This window comes from Temnothorax nylanderi, unplaced genomic scaffold, assembly GCF_030848795.1.
Source record: "Temnothorax nylanderi isolate EJ_2023f unplaced genomic scaffold, tnyl_v1.0 TNYL_tig0626_pilon, whole genome shotgun sequence".
In the NCBI taxonomy this organism is placed as follows: Eukaryota; Metazoa; Arthropoda; class Insecta; order Hymenoptera; family Formicidae; genus Temnothorax; species Temnothorax nylanderi.
The window spans coordinates 42,557-68,986 of NW_027249688.1; the positions used below are offsets into that span (position 1 = coordinate 42,557).

The window sequence follows — 26,430 nt, forward strand, 5'->3', positions numbered from 1 at the left end:
CGAATTTAGTAGTACTTTGAGTACTTATGTCTCCAGTATTTTCACCAATACTTTTTCCAGTATTAAAACCAGTACTACTTTTTCATAAGGGATTGTTGGAGCCATTTTCGAGATTCCATGTCCACCACCAGCTATTAAACTGCTCCTCTTCATTACCAATAACTCCCGTTATTATTAATATTTTTTAATGATTCTTTTCTTTAAATAACCATAGAAGAATATAAATATCGAATTATGTGCCAAAGTTTTAAATACTCAGTATTTTTTATTTCTTAGATATTTAACTTTAAAAATAGGTCTATTTTTTGCTTGTCTAGGTTGTCAACCCCTTAATCCTTTTTTGATAAATTATTTTTTAATAAAATAGTATATATTACCGATACCTTTCATTAATCTTATATTTTTAATTATTTTTATTCATAAATTCGATACTTTCAAGGAGGTATGATTTAAAAGACCCACGGATACGATTTAGGCGACCGGTTGTCTAAATTGTACCTTTTGCAGCATGTTACAAAAAGACTTATAACAAATTAATTTGTTATTGGTAAAAGGTTATACATGTAATAATAAGTGCCTGAAACATCAAGCTACAATTTTCAGCGTTTATTTGCATACCAATCACTATCAAATGGGAAATATAATAAAAAATAATTTAAGTGGTACGCATTCGGCAACTCTCCTCTATAGTGACCAATCACATATTACGTAACCAACTGATTGAATGATTATCCTGCATGCGAATGGATCGTCACTCAATTTCAACAATAATAGTAGTAGGAAGTAAATAGATACTGCGTACTATCCACAATATCTATATACATGTACATGTTATTAATGACTTATTTATGCATATCTTTTCTTCTCTTATTTTTATGACGGTACAACTGTTTATGGTACAGCTAAGTTGTCGAGAATCTCAATATTACCAGTCTAAAGTTACATAAAGTAATATTATGATAAACGCTATCGTCTCGAAATGAGGAGAGAAGGAATGCTACACTAGGCATGCAAATACACTTTTAGCATCTGATTGAGAGACCACGAGAAATTTTGCGCAACAATGTTAAGTCGTGTCATTTTTCTTATTTATAGTATTTTAATGGCTGATCTCGTGACAGCGTTGAAACCATTGTCGATTTTAGTGATAGAGACTGTTCCGTCGCCTAGCCACCACGTCTGGACGGAGCATTTGGTTAAAGGACTGCTTCGCAAAGGTCACCATGTACACGCAGTCAGCATATTAGAGACTAAGATCAAGGGTAAACTCGCGCAAAATTTAACATGCGCCGTAAGTAGATATTATAGGATACTCGAAGACATTCTGAGAGATATAAATCAATTATTTGCAAATCATAAAACAAATAAGAAAAAATATAACTTTTCTATTTTAAAATATTGTTATCTATTTTACGTAAGATCAATGTGCTTTTGGAGATGCTAATTTGTCACATTATCGTATGTAATCTTTCCTGTATAGCGAAGGATAAAATGCCCCTACCTGTGACCATGTAAGATTCTCGCATAAGTTAATAGAGTAAAAGTACTCTAAATAAGTGATTCAAGACAAGAAACAATTATACCGAACTAAAGATTAATCATTTTTGTATCGATAAACTTGTTTTAAACATAATCTAATAAATATCAAAAGAGAAATTGCTGACTATATGTAAATGTATGCATCAGTGACTGTCTGATTTAATTTTGGCCTTAACAATGATCGCCGGTTGTGTATGTATCAGTGACCGGTATATTAGATCGAATGTGCCATTCAGTGATCGACAGATTAATTTTCGATCCTAATGAAGTAAAGTTGACTTTTCTCTCCGGGAAAAAAAACCTCTCATTTATTCATATTAGTTTACTAGCTGGTTACCCGGGTTTCGCCCCGGAGGATATTAGTAGATGTATGATTATATACGATCATATAAGAAATGTAAATATAATCTTGAACAATATTATATGGCTATATATGAAAATATATGATTATGTATTCCATAAAACCTCTGTAAGTATAATCTTATATAGCCATATGGTCTTATATGCTTATATATTATCATGTCTGATCATGTAAAAGTATATTTATAAGGTTAAAGATAATCATATATGAACATATACTCGGATCTATCCATAAGTTTGTATAACTGTTATAAATATTCTTCTAGTATATTATTTTACTTGACAATCAAATTAATATAAGATATTATTTCTAGTTTCAATTTACACAATTGCGTTTTAAGTCCGACAAAGTCCATATTGGCACGCAGTTTAAAAAACTGAAAAATATATTTAATAATAATAGATATTGTGAAATATTATTAAGCACCAAGATCCGCTTTGACCAAAAACGGCACTTCTCATTGCTCGTGTTATTTTAAATTTTCCTTTTTTTCTAATTTTGCATAAGACATTTAATCTTTTTTAATTGACATTAATTTTTATTATTAAATATTTTCGTAAACAGTGAAATTACCTGTAATAATTCGTGAAAAAAACTGTTATATAATATATATTATAGTTCTTATAAATAAATATATTAATCGTATTATTTTGCAAACATATCTTATAATTTAAACTGAAAATAATATAATCATATATGAGCTTATATAGTCGTATAAGATTATATATGATCAGATCAGATATTGCATCTCAAAGTATCCGATAGATGTTTCTCGTATTTAAAATTTGACGAATACCCGGGAAAAAAAGATGATATATAATTATATATACTAGGTGCGCAACTAAGTTTCCGGGTTTCACACATAGATGGCACCAATAACACATGTACTCGACTTACATGTCTGAAGTTGTCTGAAGTTATAGCTGGACATCTGTTAACAATAACCAGTCGTTATATAAACACATATCGCAACGCAAAAATATTTTTTCTAACAACGGAGATGTCGAGTTTTGTGCCAAATAAACAGCATTTGCGGGAAGCTTTGCTTTTCTGCTTTAACTTGAAAAAAAATGCAGCTGAAGCACGTCGTTTGCTTGAGGAGGCCTACGGCGAACATGCACCATCGAAAACTACCTGTGAAGATTGGTTTAAACGCTTCAGAAGTGGCGATTTCGACACTGAGGACAAGGAGCGCTTTGGTGGGACCAGAAAGGAATCGTGTACTATGAGCTGCTGAAACCGGGCAAAACTGTCAATGGGCATCGCTACCGACAACAACTGATCAATTTAAACCATACATTGCTCGAAAAACGGCCAGAATGGGACACGAGACACGAACGAGTGATATTGCAGCACGACAACGCTCCGTGCCATCGCAGTTCCATCGTCCAGGACATCATTAAAACGCTGAAATGGGATCTGCTACCGCACCCGCCGTATTCGCCAGACCTGGCGCCTTCCGATTATCACTTGTTCCGGTCGATGGCGCATGGCTTGGCTGGGCTACACTTTACCAATTTCGAAGAAGTGCAAAATTGGTTGGATGAATGGTTTCGGTCCAACGACGCGTCGTTTTATTGTCGCGGTATTCATGTATTGCCAGAGAGATGGCGAAAATGTATAGCTAGCGAGGGACGATACTTTGAATAAACCATTTTTTGTATTTCTCTTGAAATTTTCCATTTTTTATTGATCAAAAAAACCCGGAAACTTAGTTGCGCACCTAGTAAATATATATGATTCCCTTGGGAAAATATACTTTAAATAAAATTAAAGTTCTTAAAAGTAATCTTAAAAATTTAAGAGTTTACTTAAGAAATTTTTAGGTAAATTAAAGTGTGTACAAGGTTAATCTAAAGTAATTTAAGATATTTTAAAGTATTTCAAAACTGACTGTAAAATAATCTTAGAAAACCAAAGGTTTTAAAAACTGACTTTAAAATAGTATTCTGGTACTTTAAAGGAGTGGAAAAGTAGCTTTAAAGTAATTTTAATAAATCTTAGGTAATCATAAGAAAACATTAAACTTTAAAGTTTTTTTATGAATCTCGATTTTAACTTAAAAGTTACATGGAAGCAAACTTTTAAGAAGATTTATCTCATGTGGTTAAATCTTCAAGGTTTAAAGTTATAAAGTTAAAGTTATAAGTATTTTAAAGTTATAAGGTTTACAGTTATAAAGGATAACTTTAGTTATCCAATATTTATTTCCAAGTTATTTTCTTTATTATTATTTCTATATTACATCTAGAATTTTTAAAGTGCTTTTAAGTTTTAAAATAAGATATAAATATTTATCTTCTTTTATATGTCTGTCCTTATTAGGAAGAAGTAATTTATAAGATTTTCTTTAGTTTTTATAGTTAATTGCTTCCATTGAAACGAGTATAAAGGATAAAGGATTTGTATAAAGGATTCCAAGTAAAAAACAAAATTGTATTAAATTATCGTCAGGTTTGAATATATTAAGTAGCATGTTTTACAATAATTGCAGTATTTTAACAAATGGAGCCGCAAAACAATTACTTATAAGTATTAAAACATATATAACAACTTTTGTTATGAATTTTTTAATTTACATGTCAAAGCGCATATATAGTTATGTTATATGTGGTTATATCACTTTTACAACTAGTGAACGAAATTATCAAAGTTATTGCAAATTATAATTATTAAAATTGAATTATTTCTATTCTCTTTTTCTATCATAATAAATAAAAATTAAAAAAGTCAAAAGTAAATCTAAATAAGTTGTAATATTATATGATAGAAATCAGGAATCATATTACATTATTTGAAGTATATGCATTGCAAATTAAATTGTAAAACATGGATGTACTAAATAATATTTTAAAAACACTTTAAAAATTCATAATAAATAAAATAATAACAAATTTAACTTACAGTAATACTTACCTTAAAATTTACTTATCCCTGTGAAAAAACTTTAGAATTATGAAAAGTAAATTTAGGCATTTTTAACTTTAAAATTGTCGAAATTTACTTTTTATAATTTTAAGGTTCCTTTTACATTCTTCTTTGAAGTAAGTTGCCTTATAGTTATAAGATTACCTTAAACAATAGTTTTAAAGTGTCCAAATTTACCTTTAATTTTTTTTAAGTTTTTTTTTAAAGTAAGTTTTAAGATTTTTTTTAAAGATTTCTAAGGTAAATTTTCCCAAGGGTATATAGGGTAGGTAGTCCAACAATGAACCATGTAAATTTCAGAGGCTTAACCCAGCGAGAAATAATGACCCATCAAATCAACGTCAATTGACGTCGAAAACATATATCGAAAAGTAATTGAAATATTCATCAATTTCATTGATTTCATTGAGTCCAATTATTGATATTTGTTTATATAATATTATAATTGGACTTATTTTTTATTTTGATAAATGTAAATACAAATATCTTATTGTATTAATATTTAATATTAATAATTTAATTAGTTGCTTAATTTAACTTCTTGTTTAATAAATGAGCGGATGTAGTACTGAAAATATACCTATTATATAATATTTTAATTTTCAAAACAATTGTCAAATTACAAACAGGAATTTTGTTGTGACTCTTACAGTTATAAAGTAATTATTTAATAGAAATGAAAGCCTAAAAAAATTAATATTGTAACGCAATTATTATAATGCTCAAATCATAAAATATTTACATTATCCGTGTCTGCCAATACAATATAATTTTTTATTCATATTGCATTCTACATAATGGCAATGTTATTATATATTTGACAGGCAAATCAAAATAGCTTCAAATCGATATCGAAATGATGAAATATTGATGTCTTAACAGAAAATATATTATTTGCCCGTTTACAGTCTGGTGTGATAAATGTATGTCACAAATATATATATATATAATCTCTTCTTTTAAAAAATGTCATAAAGCACAAACATCGAAATAAGCTTCAAATTTCGAGCATTATTTCGATATGATGTAATATCGATGATTTCGACGTCAATTAGACGTCGATTCGATGGGTCATTTCTCGCTGGGTATGCTTCCTTTCCGTTCCGCTTTTTCCTCTACGTGGGACTGCACCCTAAAAGATCCATCCATCCACATGCCACGGTGCGATCTCGCTTCGCGTATAGGTACTTGGCGCGAGACACTACCGTGTCTCTTGATATGTTGTCAACGGAGAAACATATTTAACGAACTGCCGTGTTTTTATTTAGTTTTTTCTTCTTTTTCTTTCCTCATCTTTTAAGTTAATTATTATTATTATGTAATATATAGCACTTTTTTAATTTTAAACTTAAACGTATAATTATAAATATATTAAAATCAATTATATTATTTTTCAAACTTTATTATACAATCTTTTATTCTATTAATGTAATTAATACAATTAAGTGCTTTACTAAAATTAAATGTATATTTGACTATGAATACCCTGGCGAAAATAAGAAGTTTTATAAAGCGTTGACAACCGTCCAATGAGGGTTTTTTGAGAGTTTATACGCTTTCAAACTTTGTAAGAACGCTTACACAACGCCGTTGGGTTTTAAACGCTTTCAAAAGGCTACATATAACGCTACATCAAACGCTACATATAACGTTTCGTGAAAGTTCTGCAATGCTGAGGAGACGCTTTTCAGAGCACGTTTAGTAAACGCTGATTCACTTTCGTGCAGAGAGTTTGCTGTCAGACTTTTCAAACGTTAAGCAAATGTTTTTCCCAACGCCGTAAGACAAGCGTTTTCCCTCCGTTCAGCAAACACTTTTTTAATGTGGCGAATTGTAAGGCGTTTACGCAAACGGCTTGGAAACGCTTTTTCCGACGCTGTAACACGAGCGTTTTTTCTCCATTCGATTCAGCAAACACTCTGTATAATTTTAACATTTAAAACGCTCTTTACGCCGTTTCTTCTAACGACAAGAGTAAACGCCCGTTAAATGCTCAATAGAGGCTGCACGCAGTTTCCAAAATGATGAAACGCCTATATTAAACGCTTAACAGAGAATCTATAAATGTTTTAAAAAACTCAGCAAACGTCATACGGTCATGTAAACGCTGTGCAAACTCTCAAAAACGCTATATACAAACGCCTTTAAAACGCTGCAGCGTTGCAATTTCCGCTCTACGAAATCATTACTGACCGTTTCTAAACTCTCAACGAACTCTCGCAAACGCTCACGTAAACATCAAACAAACGTTCATGAAACTTCTCATTTTCGCCAGGGTGTAATACTGAGGTTATATTTTTTGTCTAAAATACTTATCGTTATTCTTCGAAAACATTTAATATTGCTATCATACAGAAATAATTAATTAATTTTATATTATTCTTTTACTGTATAATAAAATAAAACATAATTATTAATTTAAAATAAAATAATAAAATAATAAAATAATAATTTACAATTACGATTAATTAAATAAATGAAAATTATTATTATGAAATTTATCCCTTTACAGCAATTAATTTCCCACAGCCATTTAAATGAATAAAATAATCATATATATATTTTTGTATAACATAAATCAGTGTTTTTTGGAGAGACACTCTGCATATTTATCTAACTGAATTCTGTAGATTATGCGAGATTGTTTCTGTATTGTATCAAAAGTTTCTTCTACGCTTTTAAATAATATCACGAGGATTTCGATCTTACACCAAGTATGGTTATGATGAGGAACAACAATATCCATCCTAAACTTATTAACAAGCCAAAGTAAACTTCCGAATCAGTTATGGAAGAACCTTTATAGATGAGTCCTCTCAGAGATATGGAGGGCAATGTAGTTGGCACTATGTAGCTAAACCAACGAAGCATTTTTGGCATTCCTTCCAATGGCCACATGCCTCCTATGATTTTGTCAAATTAATATATTAATAAAAATTGGATTAACGTAAGAGAGATAATCCTCCACTATTATATATATATATATATATTATTGATAATTTTAACAAGCATTTTCTAAGATTATTATTAACAATGTAATAAATCGTTATATGATAAAAGAATTAAAATTCAGAGATAATCCATTTAATAACGGTATCACTTAGCAACACTAGATTGAAGTAAAAAGTAATTTTTGCGAAACAAAGAATAGAGACTCACCGTTGAGTAGTATTATCGGGAAAAAACTTCCGGCCGAACAGTAAGTTGCCATAGTGTGATTTTTACACCCAATAGAGATGATAAAACCTGGGAATGCATTAACACAAATAATCAACTTAATTCTCAGCAGTTTCTGAATTGCTGCTGCGCGCTTTTTTAGTACTCACCGTACATCAATCCGGTAAAACCACTTAAAAACAGAAATATAATTGTGACAAATATCGATCCTTTACATTCCAAACCCCATATAGGAAAGAATAAGAGAATTATCATGCTGGTATGAATGGCTATGATGATGCTCTGAATAACAATGTGAGACAGCAGGATTTCTTCTGTCCTGACCCCTATCACATATTTGTATTTATATTATTTTGATAAAAAATAGGGAAAAAAATAGCCGATAAAACCGGTCTTGGAGTCTTATTAATAAATTACCTTGGACTACGCTTCGATCCCAGACGCCTTCCAATCGCTCTGTTACTATCAAGGTGGTGGAGACTGTATTGGCTAAAAAGAATACGAGTCTGCAAAGATATAATATAAAACTATAAATAGTTCAGTAACAGCAATTTTGATTTCATATATTATGTTAGCTTGATTTTTGCTTACGTTAGCATAAAGGATGGTGTCACGTAATCTGTATAATTAAGATCTGTTGTACCATAAATGGGATCTTCAAACTGAAAACAATTGAAACTTTAATCTTTTAGTTTTACACGAAAAAGAGAGAGAGAGAGAAAGAGAGAGAGAGAGAGAGAGAGAGAGAGAGAGAGAGAGAGAGAGAGAGGGAGATTTAAATTATAAAATAAATTATAAAATTACAAAATCTAAAATATACTTACTCGGATTGGCGGAGTAGCCAATTTTGGCGAATATTTGCAGTCCCTCATGATATCCTTATAAACCTCTAAAAAACGATCGAATAGTTTCTTCTGCGTTATAAGCCCAACTTGTCTATCTGTAACAAAAGCCATTGTAAATTAAGTATTTGTAATAAATCAATTAATTTATGTGCCGTTTATGTTAAAATATTCAGGATTTGAAATAGTCTTAATTGCTTGAATCTATTTTTGCGTAATTTTCTAAATAATATTTTTTATTTAAAATAATTTATATATAAAATTTCTTAAAGTTATTATTTTTACGTGGAACGCCCCTCATAACATATAAATAACGTACCGCCCATATCGAGGAAAACATGAATCTGACTGGCGAGAAGATCAGAATCCTTCACGAAATTGAAAATTTCCACTCGTATTTGCAGAGCTTCGGAGAAATTTTGATTAAAATATATTATACCCATGAGTTCTCCATTTTGTACATCATGTTTCGCCTCTAAAATATTGTCGTAATATTTCTGAAAGCAAAGTATAATTAATAAAAATCTTCAGAAAGCGCGTTAATGTTTATTATTACTGTCATTCTCTCAGTTTATACACTGAGAAAAAAATATTTAAATCCAAATAAATATTTATTACATATGGCTCCTAACTGCTTTACTTAAGGGGGGAGCCTGAATTAGAACGCTAAAAAAAGCATAATTTTTGCAATTTTTTTTCTTGGCTCCAATAAAACGAATCTTTTCGAAACTTTTGGGGTGTTTTATCACACATTTTGACATTAACAAAAAAAATTTTTTATACAAAAATATTGATTTTTAGTATTAAATGTTCAGCAATATCTACAACCACGTTTTTCGAATTCTCGTATACAAGATAAAGAAAAATCTATTTGACTAATCGACTTGAGCCAAGATTTTTTAGTTACATAATTGCATTCTCTTCTATGTGAACCTAAGAGATTTATAAATTTAACAACTTTTTTTTAAACAATTAAGTTGAAAATTTTTGGCGAAAATTGTAACTTTTTTTTCAAAGTCTCACAATTAGTTTAATTTTCGATATTAAATTTTTTTAGGTTCACATAGAAAAGAATCCAATTATGTAACTAAAAAATCTTGGATCAAGTCGATTAGTCAAATAGATTTTTCTCTATCTTGTACGAGAATTCGAAAAACGTGGTTGTAGATATTGCTGAACATTTAATACTAGAAATCAATATTTTTGTATAAAAAAATTTTTTTGTTAATGTCAAAATGTATGATAAAACACCCCAAAAGTTTCGAAAAGATTCGTTTTATTGGAGCCGAGAAAAAAATGGCAAAAATTATACTTTTTTTTAGCGTTCTAATTTAGGCTCCCCCCTTAATATAATACACATATTTATTTAGAATGAGATATTTTTACTTAATTTAAATAAAAATATAAATTATAAATAAATGTGTATTATATAATTAAGTAAATCTTAAGTAAAGCTATTAAGGAGCCACCTTAATAAATATTTTTTTGCATCTAAATATTTTTTTATCAATGTATCGAGTAAATTCTCATATATTTACATGGAATAAATGAGGAGAGAAGAGGACATCAAGAAAACGAAAAGCCGGTTTTAATCATGAACATTAAACACATTATTAATTTACATTATTAATTTTTAAATTATTATACCTTTATCACAATAGAGTCGTCAAAATTGTGCAAGAACCTACAGCTAAGGTTGCCGAAGTGGCAGGTGATTTCATCATTCCAAATATTGCCTAAGTTGCTTCCGTAATCGCAGTTGCTAGCTTCATCGTTGACAACCCCAATCTTTAAGTCCTTTGGATCTGCACCAATTGCAACCAAAAATATGGTGACTTGAACTATCGGAAAAATTACTGCGAAAGCTAGTCCTCTGAAAGAATGTGTTGTTATTATTATTATTATTATTATTATCATTATCGTTGTCGTTGTCGTTGTCGTTGTTGTTATTATTATTATTATTATGAAATGTGCAACAATTAATGAAATATTTTATTTTTTAATATAATGTTTCGGATATAACAATTCAACGCTGTATACAAGTAGATACCCGTACAGCACCTTTCATTGCAAATATATACCTATATTAAATACGTAACTATATTTGTTTAGATATTCGTAAAAAGAGCGAGAGAGAAAACGTTAGCAATAGCGTTCGGGTAGCGACGAGGTCGAGAGGAGCGCGGTGAGGAAGGATAGGCCGATCGTGTTTTGTCTTTTCCGGTCCGTGCTTGCGACGAAGAAAAGCGCGAGCGTCAGAGCGTTCCGGGAACCGGTAGAGAAAGCATCGTTTCGTGAATCGCTGAATTCTTTGTTCAGAATCGTTGTAATTTCCCCGCGTGTAAAGTATATATTTTGGAACGGTCGTAAGCTAGCTGTTAAACGTGCGCGTGCGTGTGATGCGACGGCCAAACGAAATAGCGGCAATATAGACTCGATGAGCGGTACCGAGGAAGCGATACGACGCTCACCCTGCGAGGAACGAGACGACGCCTGCCACCGCAAGGATTGCGAGGCCATTCCGGATTGCCGACAACTGCGAATTATTAGCTGTTTGCAACAACGCTAAGTACCTCAGTATATTCTCTTCCGAATACTCGGATAAGCGTGTTTCACGCCTCTCGTTAATGCCCTTCAGACCTGCTTCGGATAAGTCGGTCCTACACCGGACATACAATTCGCATTGATTGATTCTCGTACCAGGAATATAAGTGCGGAAAGGCCCACGCGGTGTGTCCGTGTTAAAGGCACGCACTTACGAACATCATTCGCGAAATGTAATAGTGTTAACGGCATGTATTGACTTTCATATTATAGTCTTTCTATTGCGTTGATTATAGAGTTTCGATGAGAATATTTGTCCTTCAGACTATCGTCGTGCCTAAAGGGCATATGTAACATAGCCCGTGTTCGCGATACTTCACTTTATTGTTCTCGGAATACTTTCCCGTTTCGTGTCACGCCCTCGAATATTTACGATACGATAGCGTTCAATCCTTTACGAGATCAGATTCTTAATTTACGTGTGTGATATGATATTCTGATAATCGGTTGTACAATATCCGTCTCGCTTTGCGTATTGAGCGATTACATTTGTTTTACAAGGATTGCGCCCTGTGCACCGAAACCTGCGGTTACTCAATCTAATAACTTTAATTTAAGGATGATTTACTAGATTCGGTTTACATTATTTTATGACTGGCGTTTCATCCCGCTGAGCTGCGTTATTCGGCTGCGAGATCTTCAGTGTACAATAAATACTTTGTGTCTTAAACTATTTATCTTTCCTTTCCTTTTTATTTTGTACACACTTTCGAAACAGACTTCAAACCGGGATTCTGATAACATTACGCGAACTAGCATTGGTTGGCTGAAAAGCCATACCATTTCAAACAATATTGCATTTTCATTGCATTTCATTTCATATCAAATATAATGTGTTAAATACGTAATTAATGCAATAGGTATGAAATATTCAAGTCGAAATACGTATATAATACATAGCAAGTATACTGCGCATATCATCTATCATCTATTATTATAAGTACCGTTTTCTGTCTGTCTGTCTGTACGCGAACTACTCATTCGTTAGTGGACCGATTTTTTACCGAAAGTATATGAAGTAGGGGTAGAATTTCCCGGGGAGTGCCATAAAGTGTATAGTTTTTCGTTACCGATTTTCTGGAAACCGGTTTTTTTAATTTTACTAATTTTTCGGGAAATAACTGACCGAATCTTATTTGTTAGTGGACCGAATTTTTACCAAAAGTATATGAAATAGGGGTAGAATTTTCCGGGGAGTGCCATGATGTGTATAGATTTTTGTTATCGATTTTCTGGAAACCGGTTTTTCTAATTTTTCCAATTTTTCCGGAAATAATTGACCGAATTTCAAAGAATTATAGATCAAACAGGGGTAGAATTTTCCGGGGAGTGCTATAAAGTGTATAATTTTTCGTTACCGATCTTTTTGGAAGCCGGTACCGAAATTTTTTCAATTTTTCGGGAATTAATTGACCGAATCTCAAAGAATTGTATATGAAGTAGGGGTAGAATTTTACGGGAAATGCTATAAAGTGTATAATTTTTCGTTACCGATTTTTTTGGAAACCGGTTCAGAAATTTTTCCAATCTTTCGGTTCAAAAATTTTATTAATTTTTTGAGGATGGGTTTAATTGCCACTGGAAACCAGTTCGGATCTATATATATAAGTACCGTCTTCTGTCTGTCTGTCTGTCTGACTGCGAACTACTTATTTGTTAGTGGACCGAATTTTTACCAAAAGTGTATGAAATAGGGGTAGAATTTTCCGGGGAATGCCATGATGTGTATAGTTTTTTGTTACCGATTTTCTGGAAACCGGTTTTGCTTCCTCATAGAGGACGCTTTGTTTCATAAATTTCGTATATGAACCTTTGATTGCGTATAAAGTTGGGTCTAATCAACCAAATTTAAATGAATTATATATGAAATAGGGGTAAAAGAGAAACCAAAGAAAAGATTGGTTTTGAGTTTTTGATGCTAATATGTTCAGAGTGTTCTAAAACGTCGAAATATTGCATTTAAAAAAATGTCCGTATGTGAGTGTGTATGTATGTGTGTGTGTGTGGGTATGTGCGGATTTGATGTCCGTGGTTGCTCTAACTTCCGCAAATATCGATATATTGGGCTGTTTTTTTTAATCGATAGAGTATCATTCAAGGAAGGTTGGTATTGAATTTGGCGATAATCGGTAAAGGGGTTCTTTTTTAAAAAAAATTTGAATTTTTTTAGAAATGCCAGTGGTTGCTCTAACTTTTGCAAATTTTGAAATATTGGGCTATTTCTAATTTTATTATATTCTTCAATCTTTTCTACCCCTATTTCATATATAATTCTTTAAGATTTGGTCCGGGGAGCGCCATGATGTGTACAGTTTTTGGTTGCCGATTTTCTGGAAACCGGTTTTTTTAATTTTTCTAATTTTTCGGAAAATAATTGATTGAATCTTAAAGAATTATATATGAAGTAGGGGTAAAATTTCCCAGGGAGTGCTATAAAGTGTATAATTTTTCGTTACCGATCTTTTTGGAAACCGGTTCCGAAATTTTTTCAATTTTTCAATAATTGACCGAATCTTAAAGAATCATATATGAAATAGGGGTAGAAAGAACTAAAGAATGTAAAAAAATTAGAAAAATTGCTAATAGTAAAGGGGTTTCCAATTTCTGTAAAAAAAAAATGTACGTGATTGCTCCAATTTCCGCAAACTTAGAGATATCAAGCTGAATTTTTTTTTATAGATAATTTTTATGGATAATTTTTTGTTACCGATTTTTTGGAAACCGGTTTGGAAATTATTCAAATTTCGAGAAATAAAGTATTAATTGACCGATTTTCTTGAAAACAGTGCCAAAAGTCTTAATTTTTGAAGGATAAGTTTTATTTTTTATTAATGGATAATTTTTTATTAATGGATCAATTTTCTTGAAACCAGTGCCAAAATTTTTCTAATTTTTTGTTAATGATCTTAATAAAACTGGTACTAAAAGATTACTAATTTTATGGGGATGGCTACTATGGGGTTGAAAATTGGAGGTTTCATGGGGTTCTATTGGTGCTCCTAATTAATGGGTGATAGTTTGGGGAGAGGGGAATAGATTTTGAGCCTGCGCGATGCGCGGGCGAAAAATCTAGTACTATTATATAAAACCCGACTGTTTGTCTGTCTGTCTGTCTGTCCGTCTGTCCGCGAACTACTCATTTGTTAGTGGACCGAATTTTTACCAGAAGTATATGAAATAGGGGTAGAATTTTCCAGGGAGTGCCATGATGTGTATAGTTTTTTGTTACCGATTTTCTGGAAACCGGTTTTTCTAATTTTTCTAATTTTTGGGGAAATAATTGACCGAATCTCAAAGAATTACATATGAAACGGGGGTAGAATTTTCCGGGGGGTGCTATAAAGTGTATAATTTTTCGTTACCGATCTTTTTGGAAGCCGGTATCAGAAATTTTTCCAATTTTTCGGGAATTACTATATTGACTGTATCTCAAAGAATTGTATATGAAGTAGGGGTAGAATTTTCCGGGGATTGCCATAAAATGTATAATTTTTCGTTACCGATTTTTTTGAAAACCGGTTCCGAAATTTTTTTAATTTTTCAATAATTGACCGAATCTTAAAGAATCATATATGAAATAGGGGTAAAAAGAACTAAAGAATGTAATAGAATTAGATGTAGTAAATAAATGTAATAAAATTAATAATAATGCCATGATGTGTACAGTTTTTGGTTACCGATTTTCTGGAAACCGGTTTTTCTAATTTTTCCAATTTTTCCGGAAATAATTGACCGAATCTTAAAGAATTGTATATAAAGTAGAGGTAGAATTTTCCGGAGAGTGCGGGGAGAGGGAAAAAGAAGAAGCAAATACTTTTCGTCGCCGCGAATAAAATCACCCGTTGAGTGATTCGGGGATAGTGTAATTTAATCTAGCGTGGAATATTCAGAACCATTTTTCGTTACCTATTTTTTGGAACCCGGTTACGAAATTTTTCCAATTTTTCAGGAAATAATTGACCAATCTCAAAGAATTGTATATGAAGTAGGGGTAGAATTTCCCGGCGATTGTTTATAATTTCTCGGGATAAAGTTTATAATTTTTCGTTACCGATCTTTTTGGAAACCGGTTACGAAATTTTTCCAATTTCTCAGGTAATAACAAGTAGTTCGCGGTAAGACAGACATAGGGGAGACCGGGGCTAAACAGTCCGTTTTTTTCGGTGCCGATTTTTAACAACAAAATAAATAATTGTAGTTAAATGTGGTATACCATTGTAAAGAGTGAACCTTTAGCTACAAAATTTATATAGGAAATTTTTGTCTACGTCGCTTTGTTTAACCGGTATAGAGCAAAAACGACAACGGTGGAAAAATTGAAATTTCAAAAATGCCGGGGTATAACAGTCTGCACTGCATTTTCAATACATATACGTACATCTAATCCTAAAAAATAATATGATACATGCAATAATTGTTTTTTAAGAGAAAAATATAAAAATTTATTTAAAATTTTTATGCGAAACATTATTAAAAAATAGTTACGAGGGTTCCTCTTTCCGCAGAAGTCACTCGCCCGACTTGTTTCACTCCTCGACGTCCGATGACTCTATTCGGTGTCTGAACGGTTGTAATTCCCGTCTCATCCATATTCCATATGCAGTGAGCCCGAAAATGCCTTAGAAATGCACCCGGACTGCTTACTGACCGATTAGCCCCAACACACAAGTTTCAGGTTTGATCGCCCACGAAATATTAGACATCAACGATAATGAAAAAACTACACTGGATTCGTGTTCAGCATGCATTACTCTTTATAATCACGTACCTCGAGATTTGGAGAGCAAATATTATTGCAGATATTACAAAATTTCCACGCGCAGAAAATGTAACTTTTACCTTTCGAAAACACGTTTGCCCTCGTAAAAATCATAACACGGCAGGTAACCTGCCGAAACTCCGTTGGTCACATGGGTACTATAAGCAGCGTTTACAATGTTAATAGCGAGTTCGCACAATATACATCAGGTTCCGAGATATTTAATTAGACGTATTTACCCCGTAGACGTTTTAGCCCCGGTCTCCCCTACATACAGACGTCAGGTACTTATATATATAGATAGGAGTAGAAAGAACTAAAGAATGTAATAGAATTAGAAAAATTGCTAATAGTAAAGGGGTTTCCAATTTCTGTTTAAAAAAAATGTACGTGATTGCTCCAATTTCAGCAAACTTTGAGATATCAAGCTGAATTTTTTTATGGATAATTTTTTTATGGATAATTTTTATGGATAATTTTTCGTTACCAATTTTTTAGAAAACGGTTTGGAAATTATTCAAATTTCGAGAAATAATGAGTATTAAGTGACCGATTTTTTTGAAATTAGTGCCAAAATTTTTTTAATTTTTAGAGGATAAGTTTAATTTTTTATTATTGGATCGATTTTCTTGAAATTGGTGCCAAAAGAGTGATGGCAAAAAGATCTGTTTTTTCGCCCATTTTTTGGGAACCTTGAATTTCAAACTTTTTTTTATGCCAAATAGTATTATTAGATGAAACATTAATCCCAGTAAAATTTTAAGATGAGCATAGGCACGGTTCCGGAGATACAAGGGGGTGAAAATACGGGATATCGAAAATTCGTAAACTTTGTCATTTTTAGAGATATTTCAAATCCGCAAGCGAGTGCTGTTTCGGAATCGTTTGTACTCGATTCCGAAACAGCACCCGCTTATGGATTTAAAATATCTTTAAAAACGGCCAAGATAGCTCTTATTCCAATTTTGAAAATTCGGTACAATCACCCCCTTAAGGGGATGCTGGAGCCGCAGACGAACTCGATCAGCGTCGATAAAGAAGTGCTCACCGATTCTTACACATACATACAGAACGCAGGCAAACTCGATCAGCGTCGATAAAGAAGTGCTCACCGATTCTTACACATTCCTACAGAGCGCCTGCTCTAGGGCTACCCGTTATACTGATCCGTATGTTTTTGGCTGAATTCGGGGAGACGCGTAACATGTGCATATGAAATTTTCAAACACACTTTTCTCTTATACTAAAGCTCGCAGCTCATTTCTGCAAGCGCAGGATTCTTCTTTATTGTATTTCCGAGTCCGCTGCCAGGTTTTTGTATACGTACACAGTCTAAAACTTTTATGTGCAGCAAATGTTGTCATAAGTCGACCGCAGAATCGAAAATAAAACTGTAATTTTCTAATTTTTTTTCGTTTTTCATACGCAAATGGTGTCTGCGGTATTCGTTATCGTCCATACTTTAATTCTGGACAAAAAAATTTTTAATTCGGTGAAATCAATCAAAAGATTAGTGTGTCTGAAAATTTCGCGGCAAAACAGAGCTGTCTCCAGCATCCCCTTAAGGGTACAAACAAAACTGGCGGTGATATAAACGGGTACAAACGATTCCGAAACAGCACCCGCTTGCGGATTTAAAATATCTCCAAAAATGACAAAGTTACCCTTATACGAATTTTCGATATTCCGTATTTTCATCCCTTTGTATCTCCGGAACCGTGCCTATGCTCATCTTGAAATTTTACTGGGATTAATGTTTTATCTAATAGTACTATTTGCCATAAAAAAAAGTTTGAAATTTGAGGTCCCAAAAATGGGCGGCCATCACTCTTTTTCTAATTTTTTGTTGATGATTTTGATGAAACTGGTACCAAAAGATTTACTTGAGACTAATTATTCATTATTTAAAAAATTAATTATTTTCCACTAATTATTAATTTTCAAATTAGTAATATATATTTTTGACAAGCTATTAATTATTTTAATAATAAAGAATTTATTTTTGCCTAAATACTAATTTTCACGTAACTATAAAAATTTTTCTCTGACGAATTACCAATTTTTTAAGTAATGGGTAATTCACTTTTGCCTAAATATTAATTTTTATATAATTAGTCATTTTTGTGACTAATTACTAATTTGCTAATTCAATAAAAATTTAATTTGTGGTTATTGTTAATTTGTGAATAAATAAAAAATAAAAAATGAAAATTTTTTGCCGATCTCTGCTTATCACTACAAAATGCATGATATCAGTACAAAATTACCTTTTTCAAAAAAAGGTAAGAAAAGGCGCCAAGTACACGCGCAATGTATGTTGTAAATCCAAAAATCTTTAATGGTAGTAGCTTTATTTCTTCCTAACAAAATAATTCACAAAATTGCGTTACTTAACTCAACCCAAATGATATGTATTTCAAAAAAAGATGTGAAATCTTTAAATTGCGCCAATTATAAAGAGAATATATATGTTGCTTTGAAAAATAATTGTGCAACTACTTTTAAAAAATAAAACTCAAGTGGTACGTATTTTTGTATTTCCATTCAAGGGTCTTTCCATCCCAAGCTTTAATTCTCCTTATGAAAATTATAATATTACAAAGAATCATTTTAATCACAAAGAATAAAAGAGATACCAGTACAAAATAAAAATATTTAATTTAAAAAAAAAATGTTTTCTTGTAAAAAAACTTGGCGCTGCTAGACGTCGAAATTTAATAAAGTACCTACTAAAATTTTGATTGAATTTAATAAAGTATCAAATTTTTGATTGATAAAAAAACAATAAACATAATTTAGGGAAGTATGCGGTGAGAGTAAAAAAGCAGCGCCAAGTTTTTTTTACAAGAAAAATTTATTTATTTTATTTTAATTAAATATTTTTATTTTGTACTGTGTTATCTCTTTCATTCTTTGTGATTAAAATGATTCCTTGTAATATTATAATTTTTATAAGGAGACTTAAAGCTTGGGATGGAAAGATTCTTGAATGGGAATACAAAGATACTTACCACTTGAGTTTTATTTTTTAAAAGTTATTATTTACTCAAGGAGCGTCAATGCGCGTATAATGCGCTTTGAATGTACATTAAACTTTGCATTAAATGCGGATATTTGTCCCGCATTATACGCGCATTTAATGCATATTATGGAAGCGCATACCAAAAAGTGCACCTACGCTCATTGATCGAGGAGCCCAATCGGACAACTAGTGAACTCTGTACTATATTAGAATTTTTCTTCGTGCCCAGCTTTTAAGCTTTGCTGTGAGCATATTCCAGTATTGGGCTCTGACATTTGTCGCCATGACATCTGGTGGTCGAAAGTGAAAGCACTGAGCTCTTACAGATCTCGAATCGTGGCATTGTACAGGCTTGACGTGCGGTCCACGAAGTAAGAGAGAAGGAGGTCGAACTCCGTGAAACAAAAGTGGTCCCGATTCGTGGCACCTAATTGAGAGGGAGTCCGCTGAAGGGAATGGATTCTTATCGATGAGCGCCATTTTCAATCTATAGTGCATGTAACATATACTGTAGGATTTTCAGCACTCGTGAACGCACCCTAACCTTACCCGGCCAGCCCGGTCTCTTACTTCGTGCTCCGTTTGTTTACGTGCATTTGCATCGTAAAATCACGTGCTTCGTGCGGGAAATAGAGTCCGTTGGTGACTGTTGGTGACCGTAAACGTATTCGGACGTGTTCTGTTCTGTCCTTTATTATTTTGCTGATATTTTGTGAAATTTGCTGATGCTCTGCGTTGAGTTTGGACTAATTATTTCGTGTAAGGAAAGAAAATACAGCTCGCACGGAAAAAATGTTGCAATGTTGGCGTGACAATGGAATTGCTGCAAGAGGCATCAATGAATTGAGCAAAAAAAGTCGCATCTGTGAGTTGCATTTTGAGAAAGATGATATTCTCAGAGAAGATATTTTTCATATGGCAGATGGTGCAACTATTACGGTACAACGTAAAATACCAAAGTTGAAAGAAGATGCTGTTCCATCTATTTTTCCATCGGAGATCAGTTACTGTCGTTTGAATCCCATTAACGAGGAGAAACCGAAAGAACAGCAGAATGGAGAAACGAGCATTACGGCTCAGTTGAAGAGTACGGTTAATTGTTCCGTTTCCGTGCCAGCTGAATGTGAATTAGACAATCCTATTTTAGCACAGGAGTTTTGTTCGACCAAATTGGCAATTTTATTATTAAAAAGACGCTACGTTTTAACCGCAAAATTCGGTCCTTTTCAAGCGTGTATGACTCGCAAATATTAATTAGTTGGACATAGTTTCCAAAATACGCCGAATCTAAAAACTAAATATCAGATTTTGTAGAACGTAGCAAATAGAATAAGTCTAGGAGCATTATATAAATCAAAAACTTACATATTAGAGTGTTATTTCAAGAAATAGAAAACGGTTTCACTACATTTCCGTTGTCCGTAATTATATCAGAGGGACGAGTCCCTGTCGTGCGATGGTGAAATTGCGACTAACAAGAAAGGACGAAACAATAAACAATGACTTCGAAATGTGGCTGAAGTAAAGAGAGGGAAGCAGATGAGAAGGGGATATTACGTTTCCTTTATGATATGTTTGTAGAGAGCATTAAGACTCTCTGTGTCCTTTTGCATATTAATGGTATTATCCTATTTTACATCACGAACAAGGCGAGTTGCAAACGTGGACTGAAATAAAGAAAAATCTGACAAGTCTTACTCTTACATCAGAATACTGCATGTCCGTGATCACAGAGGAGATGGTAATGTGGGTCTACTGGAAGGAAGATTTATCTTCCTGTACATGGCGTACTATATTTGACAAAAATATGACACTTCATGTAAGTACCTATCATTGAGTATATTGTAAGATTATAGGTGCTTTTCATTTAGCGACTCAAGTCGACACAAGCGTCATTCTGTCTCTTTTCAACATCTAGTGAGCAACAAAGATAGAATGTGTCGACTACTATTATAAAATTATCAAAAGATCTGCAACAAATATGTGAAAACACTAAACTGTGGTATGCATACTGGCATGAAGAACGTCAATATCGCATAACAGGTTCAATTTGTTACAATCTTTATACTTATACTATACAAAAAACACAAAAGCAAATTGGAAAAAAAAGTGTAATGATACTTTTACTCCAAAGAATTTTAAGAGTGAATATACTGAATATGGGAAAAAAACTGAAGGAGAAGCTCGTGACGCATTTAAAAAGAAGACTAGTAAAGAAGTGATCGAAACTGGACTAGTAGTATCTCAGCAAAATCCATGGTTGGCTTATTCCCCTGATGGAGTGATGTTTAAAGATGGAAGACCTACAGAGTTGCTAGAAATTAAATGTCCATTCAAAGGAAAGACAATGACTATCGAGGACACCGTGAACAACGAAGTGGGGAAAAGTTTAATTAAAGATAAAGAAAATATTTATTTGAAAGAAAAACATCGATATTATGGACAGGTGCAATTAGGAATGGCAGTGCTCAATTTAAAGTCAACTTTGTTTGTGATATATTCTACTTTTGATAAAAATTTATTTATTATAAGGGTTAATCGAAATGAAATATTTCTTACCACAATGTTAAAAGAATTTAAAAAAGTATACTATGGCATTATGTTGCATGAAATATGTTTAAGAACTGAAAGTTCAATAAAAGATGCTAGTGAAAACATTGAGTCATAGGATTATAAAAGAGTTAAAAGTTATAAGATATAGAAATGATTAAAGGTAAAAGATTATATACAAAAGTTTTTAGATGTTGGTTTTCTGGAAAACTTTCAGCTTCTGAATTTTTTCGGGCTTTATCATTTTCAACAGATTTTTCGCTGTTATTATTAAGAATGTTTTACTCTTTTTTCTGAGCTGAGAAAAGCAAGCATGTTCCATAAGAGGAGCTGGTTTATAATTTTCCAGAGTCTTTTGCTGTACCTGTTTCCATTTGCATTGCTTATCGGTACACGAGAAAACCTCGAGCGCATCGTCTTTTCTAACAACAAATATTATATTAATTAAATTGATTTTCTTTTCTCACCTAAGATCTGGCTAAGATTAGTCATTATTAGTGATTAATCAATGTTACTGCTACAGCTGTCAAATAATAAAGGTTAGGAACTTACCGGTAGCAGTATATATAACAGAGTGGCTATAATATGTTTGCATTTTTCGCCTAATCCGGCTTTACATGAACAAATCATAGATATAATTTTTCCACTATTTAATATTTCCCCATTTATTTCATGCGGAGTTCCTTTCAAATGAGAAGTTTGTAAACACAGAGAGAGCTGTAAAGCTCACAACATCACTTCTCATGTTTTGTTCGTTTATTCCACATTTAATTATATGTCCTGCTTTTAAAATTTTTTCGTCTTCAATAAATCTTAAAAAAAAAGAATGAGTAGGGGAGACCGGGGCTAGGCCGTTAGTTTTTTTTCGGTGCCGATTTTTAACAACAAAATAAATAATTGTAGTTAAATATGGTATACCACTGTAAAGAGTGAACCTTTAGCTACAAAATTTATACAGGAAATTTTTATCTACGTCGCTTTGTTTAACCGGTATAGAGCAAAAACGACAACGGTGCAAAAATTGAAATCTCAAAAATGCCGGGGTTGAACCGCCACCCCCCCGGGATAAATCAGTTTCAGGTTTGATCGCCCATGAAATATTATATACCTACACTGGATTCGTGTTCAGCATGCATTACTCTTTATAATCAGCATGCATTTATAATCACGTACCTCGAGATTTGGAGAGCAAATATTATTGCAGATATTACAAAATTTCCACGCGCAGAAAATTTCACTTTTCACCACGAAAACACGTTTGCCTCCGTAAAAATCATAACACGGCAGGTAACCTGCCGAAACTCCGTTGGTCACATGGGTACTATAAGCAGCGTTTACAATGTTAATAGCGAGTTCGCACAATATACAGGTTCCGAGATATTTGATTTGGCGGATTTACCCCGTTAGCGGTCTAGCCCCGGTCTCCCCTATATATTTATATTAATGTTAACATGTTAATGTGATAAAGTTTATTTTAAAAGTTGATATAAGATGATATATGTGTTTAACATTTTAATAAACTACTTGCTATTACTCATTATGTGAAATAAAGTAAAAAATATCAAAAATCCAACTGTCAAATTAAATTTTAACTTTCTTTATTTAATAAACACAATCGAATTAAGTAAAAGGTTATAAAAGGTTTACATTTCCATAAATTTATTATCGCTTAGAATGGGTGAACTCATATTAATTGTTGCACAAATAACTACAAAAATGTCTTCTAAAATCGATACAAGTGCAACAGGCATTTTTGAACCTACAATTTTAAAAGTTTTTATTCTCTGATTAGATCGTTCTACGTAAACTCTAGCTGTAGCTATTTTACATGTCAAAATTGATTCCGCTTTAGTAAATTGCTTTTTGTCTTTTAAAAATGGTGGTCTTATGCACTTTAAACGATTTAATTCACATACTTTATCAATTAAAAACCCTTTGTCAACCATTACTGCATCACCAGGTTGCAATAATTTTACTAAATTACTTTGTTCAAATATAACTGTGTCACTTACTCTTCCACCGTAAGGCTTACTAATATATGAAATATTTTCTGCTGGTGTAACACCGGTCATTATTTTACACGTTTCAGAGCCTTTATAATGAGAATATGTCAGTAATTGACAGCAAAGCTTTGCTGGTTTTTGGATAAAAACTTCAGTGCAATCAACTACTACTCTAACGTCTTCAAAGTCTTTAAAACACAGTGGCAAATTTTTTTCAATTTCCTCTTTTGATGGCCAAGGAATTGCTACTTTCAAGCACTTGCTTAATATCTTTATCATTTCATAAAATACTCGCTGACAATGCTTTGCTGTGTAACAATTAAACATAATAGCTAAGAAACTATACGAAACATTTTGTTTTAACTTTACGTATGTCATAATAATTCTATCTTTTATGTTCATCCTGATGTTACTTTTTCCAAATTTATCTTTATATACAAGTTCTACGATTTCAACAATAGTATTTAAAATTGCAAAAGATGCGATTCCTGTTGAAGTACTTAATTCGCTATCATTTTTAATAAAATTAACGAATTTTATAATCGGTGTTATATAATCACTGTTGACTTGCACTTCAGCATTTCGAAATGATGGAGCACTAATACTTGGAGCCTCCTCAATAGGAATTTCATGTTTAGACACAACTGCAGGACTTTCTTCTTCATTGGTCATTTTTTCTTGCATTACATCAGACCCTTCTGTTCTTTGCTTTATTAATTCTTCCCTTTGACAATTCCTTCTTATTTGTCTCTGGAGTCGTGCTTCATCAGCTTCTACACTTGCAGTTTGTCTTGTAGTACTGCTTGGCAAATTGCATGATGGAACAGCAGTTTTCTTCAAGCGTCTCGTTTTTGCAACAACATCTATCATCAAATTATTCACCGTTAATTATTATTGAAAATGTATCATGTACACATTTTTTTTTGTTATGTCCCTCGGGTGAGGGAAAGTATGTGCCTTCAACATTTACACATTCACGATGCTTTAGGTTAAACAAAATCTCAAACTAATTTTTCCTGTCAAAAATTAACTTACCTGGCAGTATATAATCCTCTTTCTTGAAATGCAGCGAACACACTGTCGTATAAGGGATCACTTTCTGTATTTTTGATACATCTTTCCAGGCTTTGAATCGGTCAATTTTCTCTAAATTGCCAAAATAATTTTTGACATGAACGAAGCACTCGCTATAAAATCGAACATTTAAATTACGATCAACCCTACTTTTACAACCGCGAACTGAACACTTAATTCTGCTCTTAGATTTACAACGCGGAGAAAATTCCATATTAATAAAAATACAAAGCCAGTAACGCAAAACTAGTACGACCGCACGTCAAGCCTGTACAATGCCACGAGATCTGTAAGAGCTCAGTGCTTTCACTTTCGACCACCAGATGTCATGGCGACGAATGTCAGATCCCAATAGCTATCACAGAAGAAAAGAGTATTCTTATTTAGAGAATATCTTTATTTTTGACATGATAAATGTCATTTATTTAATATTCCATTTTGTTTAAAATTCAATTTATATAAAATTTAAAAATTTAAATAAAATGTTTCATAATGAGTCAGAAGCTACTCATTTAAATATTTTATAAAACCTGTTATTTATAAATTGAATGCTCACTTTGCATTAATTACGTATTTGAATGCGCGCATTTTGAACACACAATTAATCTGGTTTTGAAGCCAATGCAATTGTACGCGCATTAAAAGAACGTTATACGCACATTGGCGCTTCTTGGGTAGTTTCAGAAACAAATACAATATCAAGAGACACGGTAGTGTCTCGCGCCAAGTATACGCGAAGCGAGATCGCATCGTGGATCTTTTACGCGACGCGACGAGTTGCGAGTACCTGAGATTTTGAGATCTCGATAACCAGTGAACGGATCAAGTTCTAACTAGGCTTAATGAATAGCTTGGACCAAATTTATATAATAAAAGTAAAGTTTACAGTAATACAAATACTTCACGGAGAAAAAGTTACGGTTGCTACAACAGAATAATAATGTTAATTTTCGCCCATCCATACAAAAGGGTTATGGAAACCATAGTACTCTGGAAGTGACCTATATGGTTGCCCTAACCTTAGTGAGGGTAGCTACTATATGGATGTTGCAACCATAATATATGGATGTTACAACCATAATGAACAAATATTCACCCGACAAAAAAAATTATTTATTTCGAAATTTTATTACTATTTTTTAACTAAATTTGTTTCTTAAGATGCAGTCTATGATTATAAATATTTTCTTGTATTTGAAAAAAACACCTTGGTGGGATTCGAACTCGGGACCTCTGGATCGTGAGCCAACTGCCTTACGTGGTAGACTACTTCTTAATTTAATGTGAGTGTTATATATAGTCTACATATGTACCAGCGCAAATATATAATTTTTCAAAAATCATCTTAAGAAACAAATTCAGTTTAAAAAGAGTAATAAAATTTTGAATTGGATATATGATATAATATTTCTTAATGTCGGGTGAATGTCAGAAAGCAGTGTCGGCTCGTTACGAAATTTTGTGTTCGTAAATATATTTATGAAAAAAGTATATTTATAAAGTTAAAACATCCTTATCAAATCCACTTTATTCTATGCAGAAATTCTTTTGCGCGCGCAATGGAACTAAAC

General features: G+C 32.4%; 1 protein-coding gene and 1 long non-coding RNA gene across 17 annotated transcripts in view; both read right to left on the reverse strand.

Annotated features, from left to right (window-relative positions):
* Positions 1-6,209: 6,209 nt before the first annotated feature.
* LOC139784427 (ABC transporter G family member 20-like) overlaps positions 6,210-26,430 on the reverse strand; it is a 40,512-nt gene continuing 20,291 nt past the window's right edge. For 15 of the 16 annotated variants that reach the window (XM_071723610.1, XM_071723606.1, XM_071723611.1 and 12 more), the window contains 2 exons: positions 24,821-24,972; positions 23,364-24,648 (listed from right to left, as the gene is read on the reverse strand). In XM_071723610.1, the coding sequence (XP_071579711.1) occupies positions 23,426-24,648; positions 24,821-24,972 (1,375 nt within the window). In that variant the 3' untranslated portion in view covers positions 23,364-23,425. Of the gene's footprint in view, positions 7,732-7,987; positions 8,075-8,154; positions 8,332-8,422; positions 8,512-8,596; positions 8,668-8,829; positions 8,946-9,166; positions 9,345-10,494; positions 10,721-23,363; positions 24,649-24,820; positions 24,973-26,430 lie in introns of those variants that run through there. The other variant, XM_071723612.1, reaches the window with a different exon arrangement.
* Positions 13,604-16,443, reverse strand: LOC139784429 (uncharacterized). Its single transcript, XR_011721557.1, has 2 exons — positions 15,937-16,443; positions 13,604-15,837 (listed from the first exon to the last, which is right to left on the reverse strand). It is a non-coding gene; the product is annotated as an uncharacterized lncRNA (long non-coding RNA).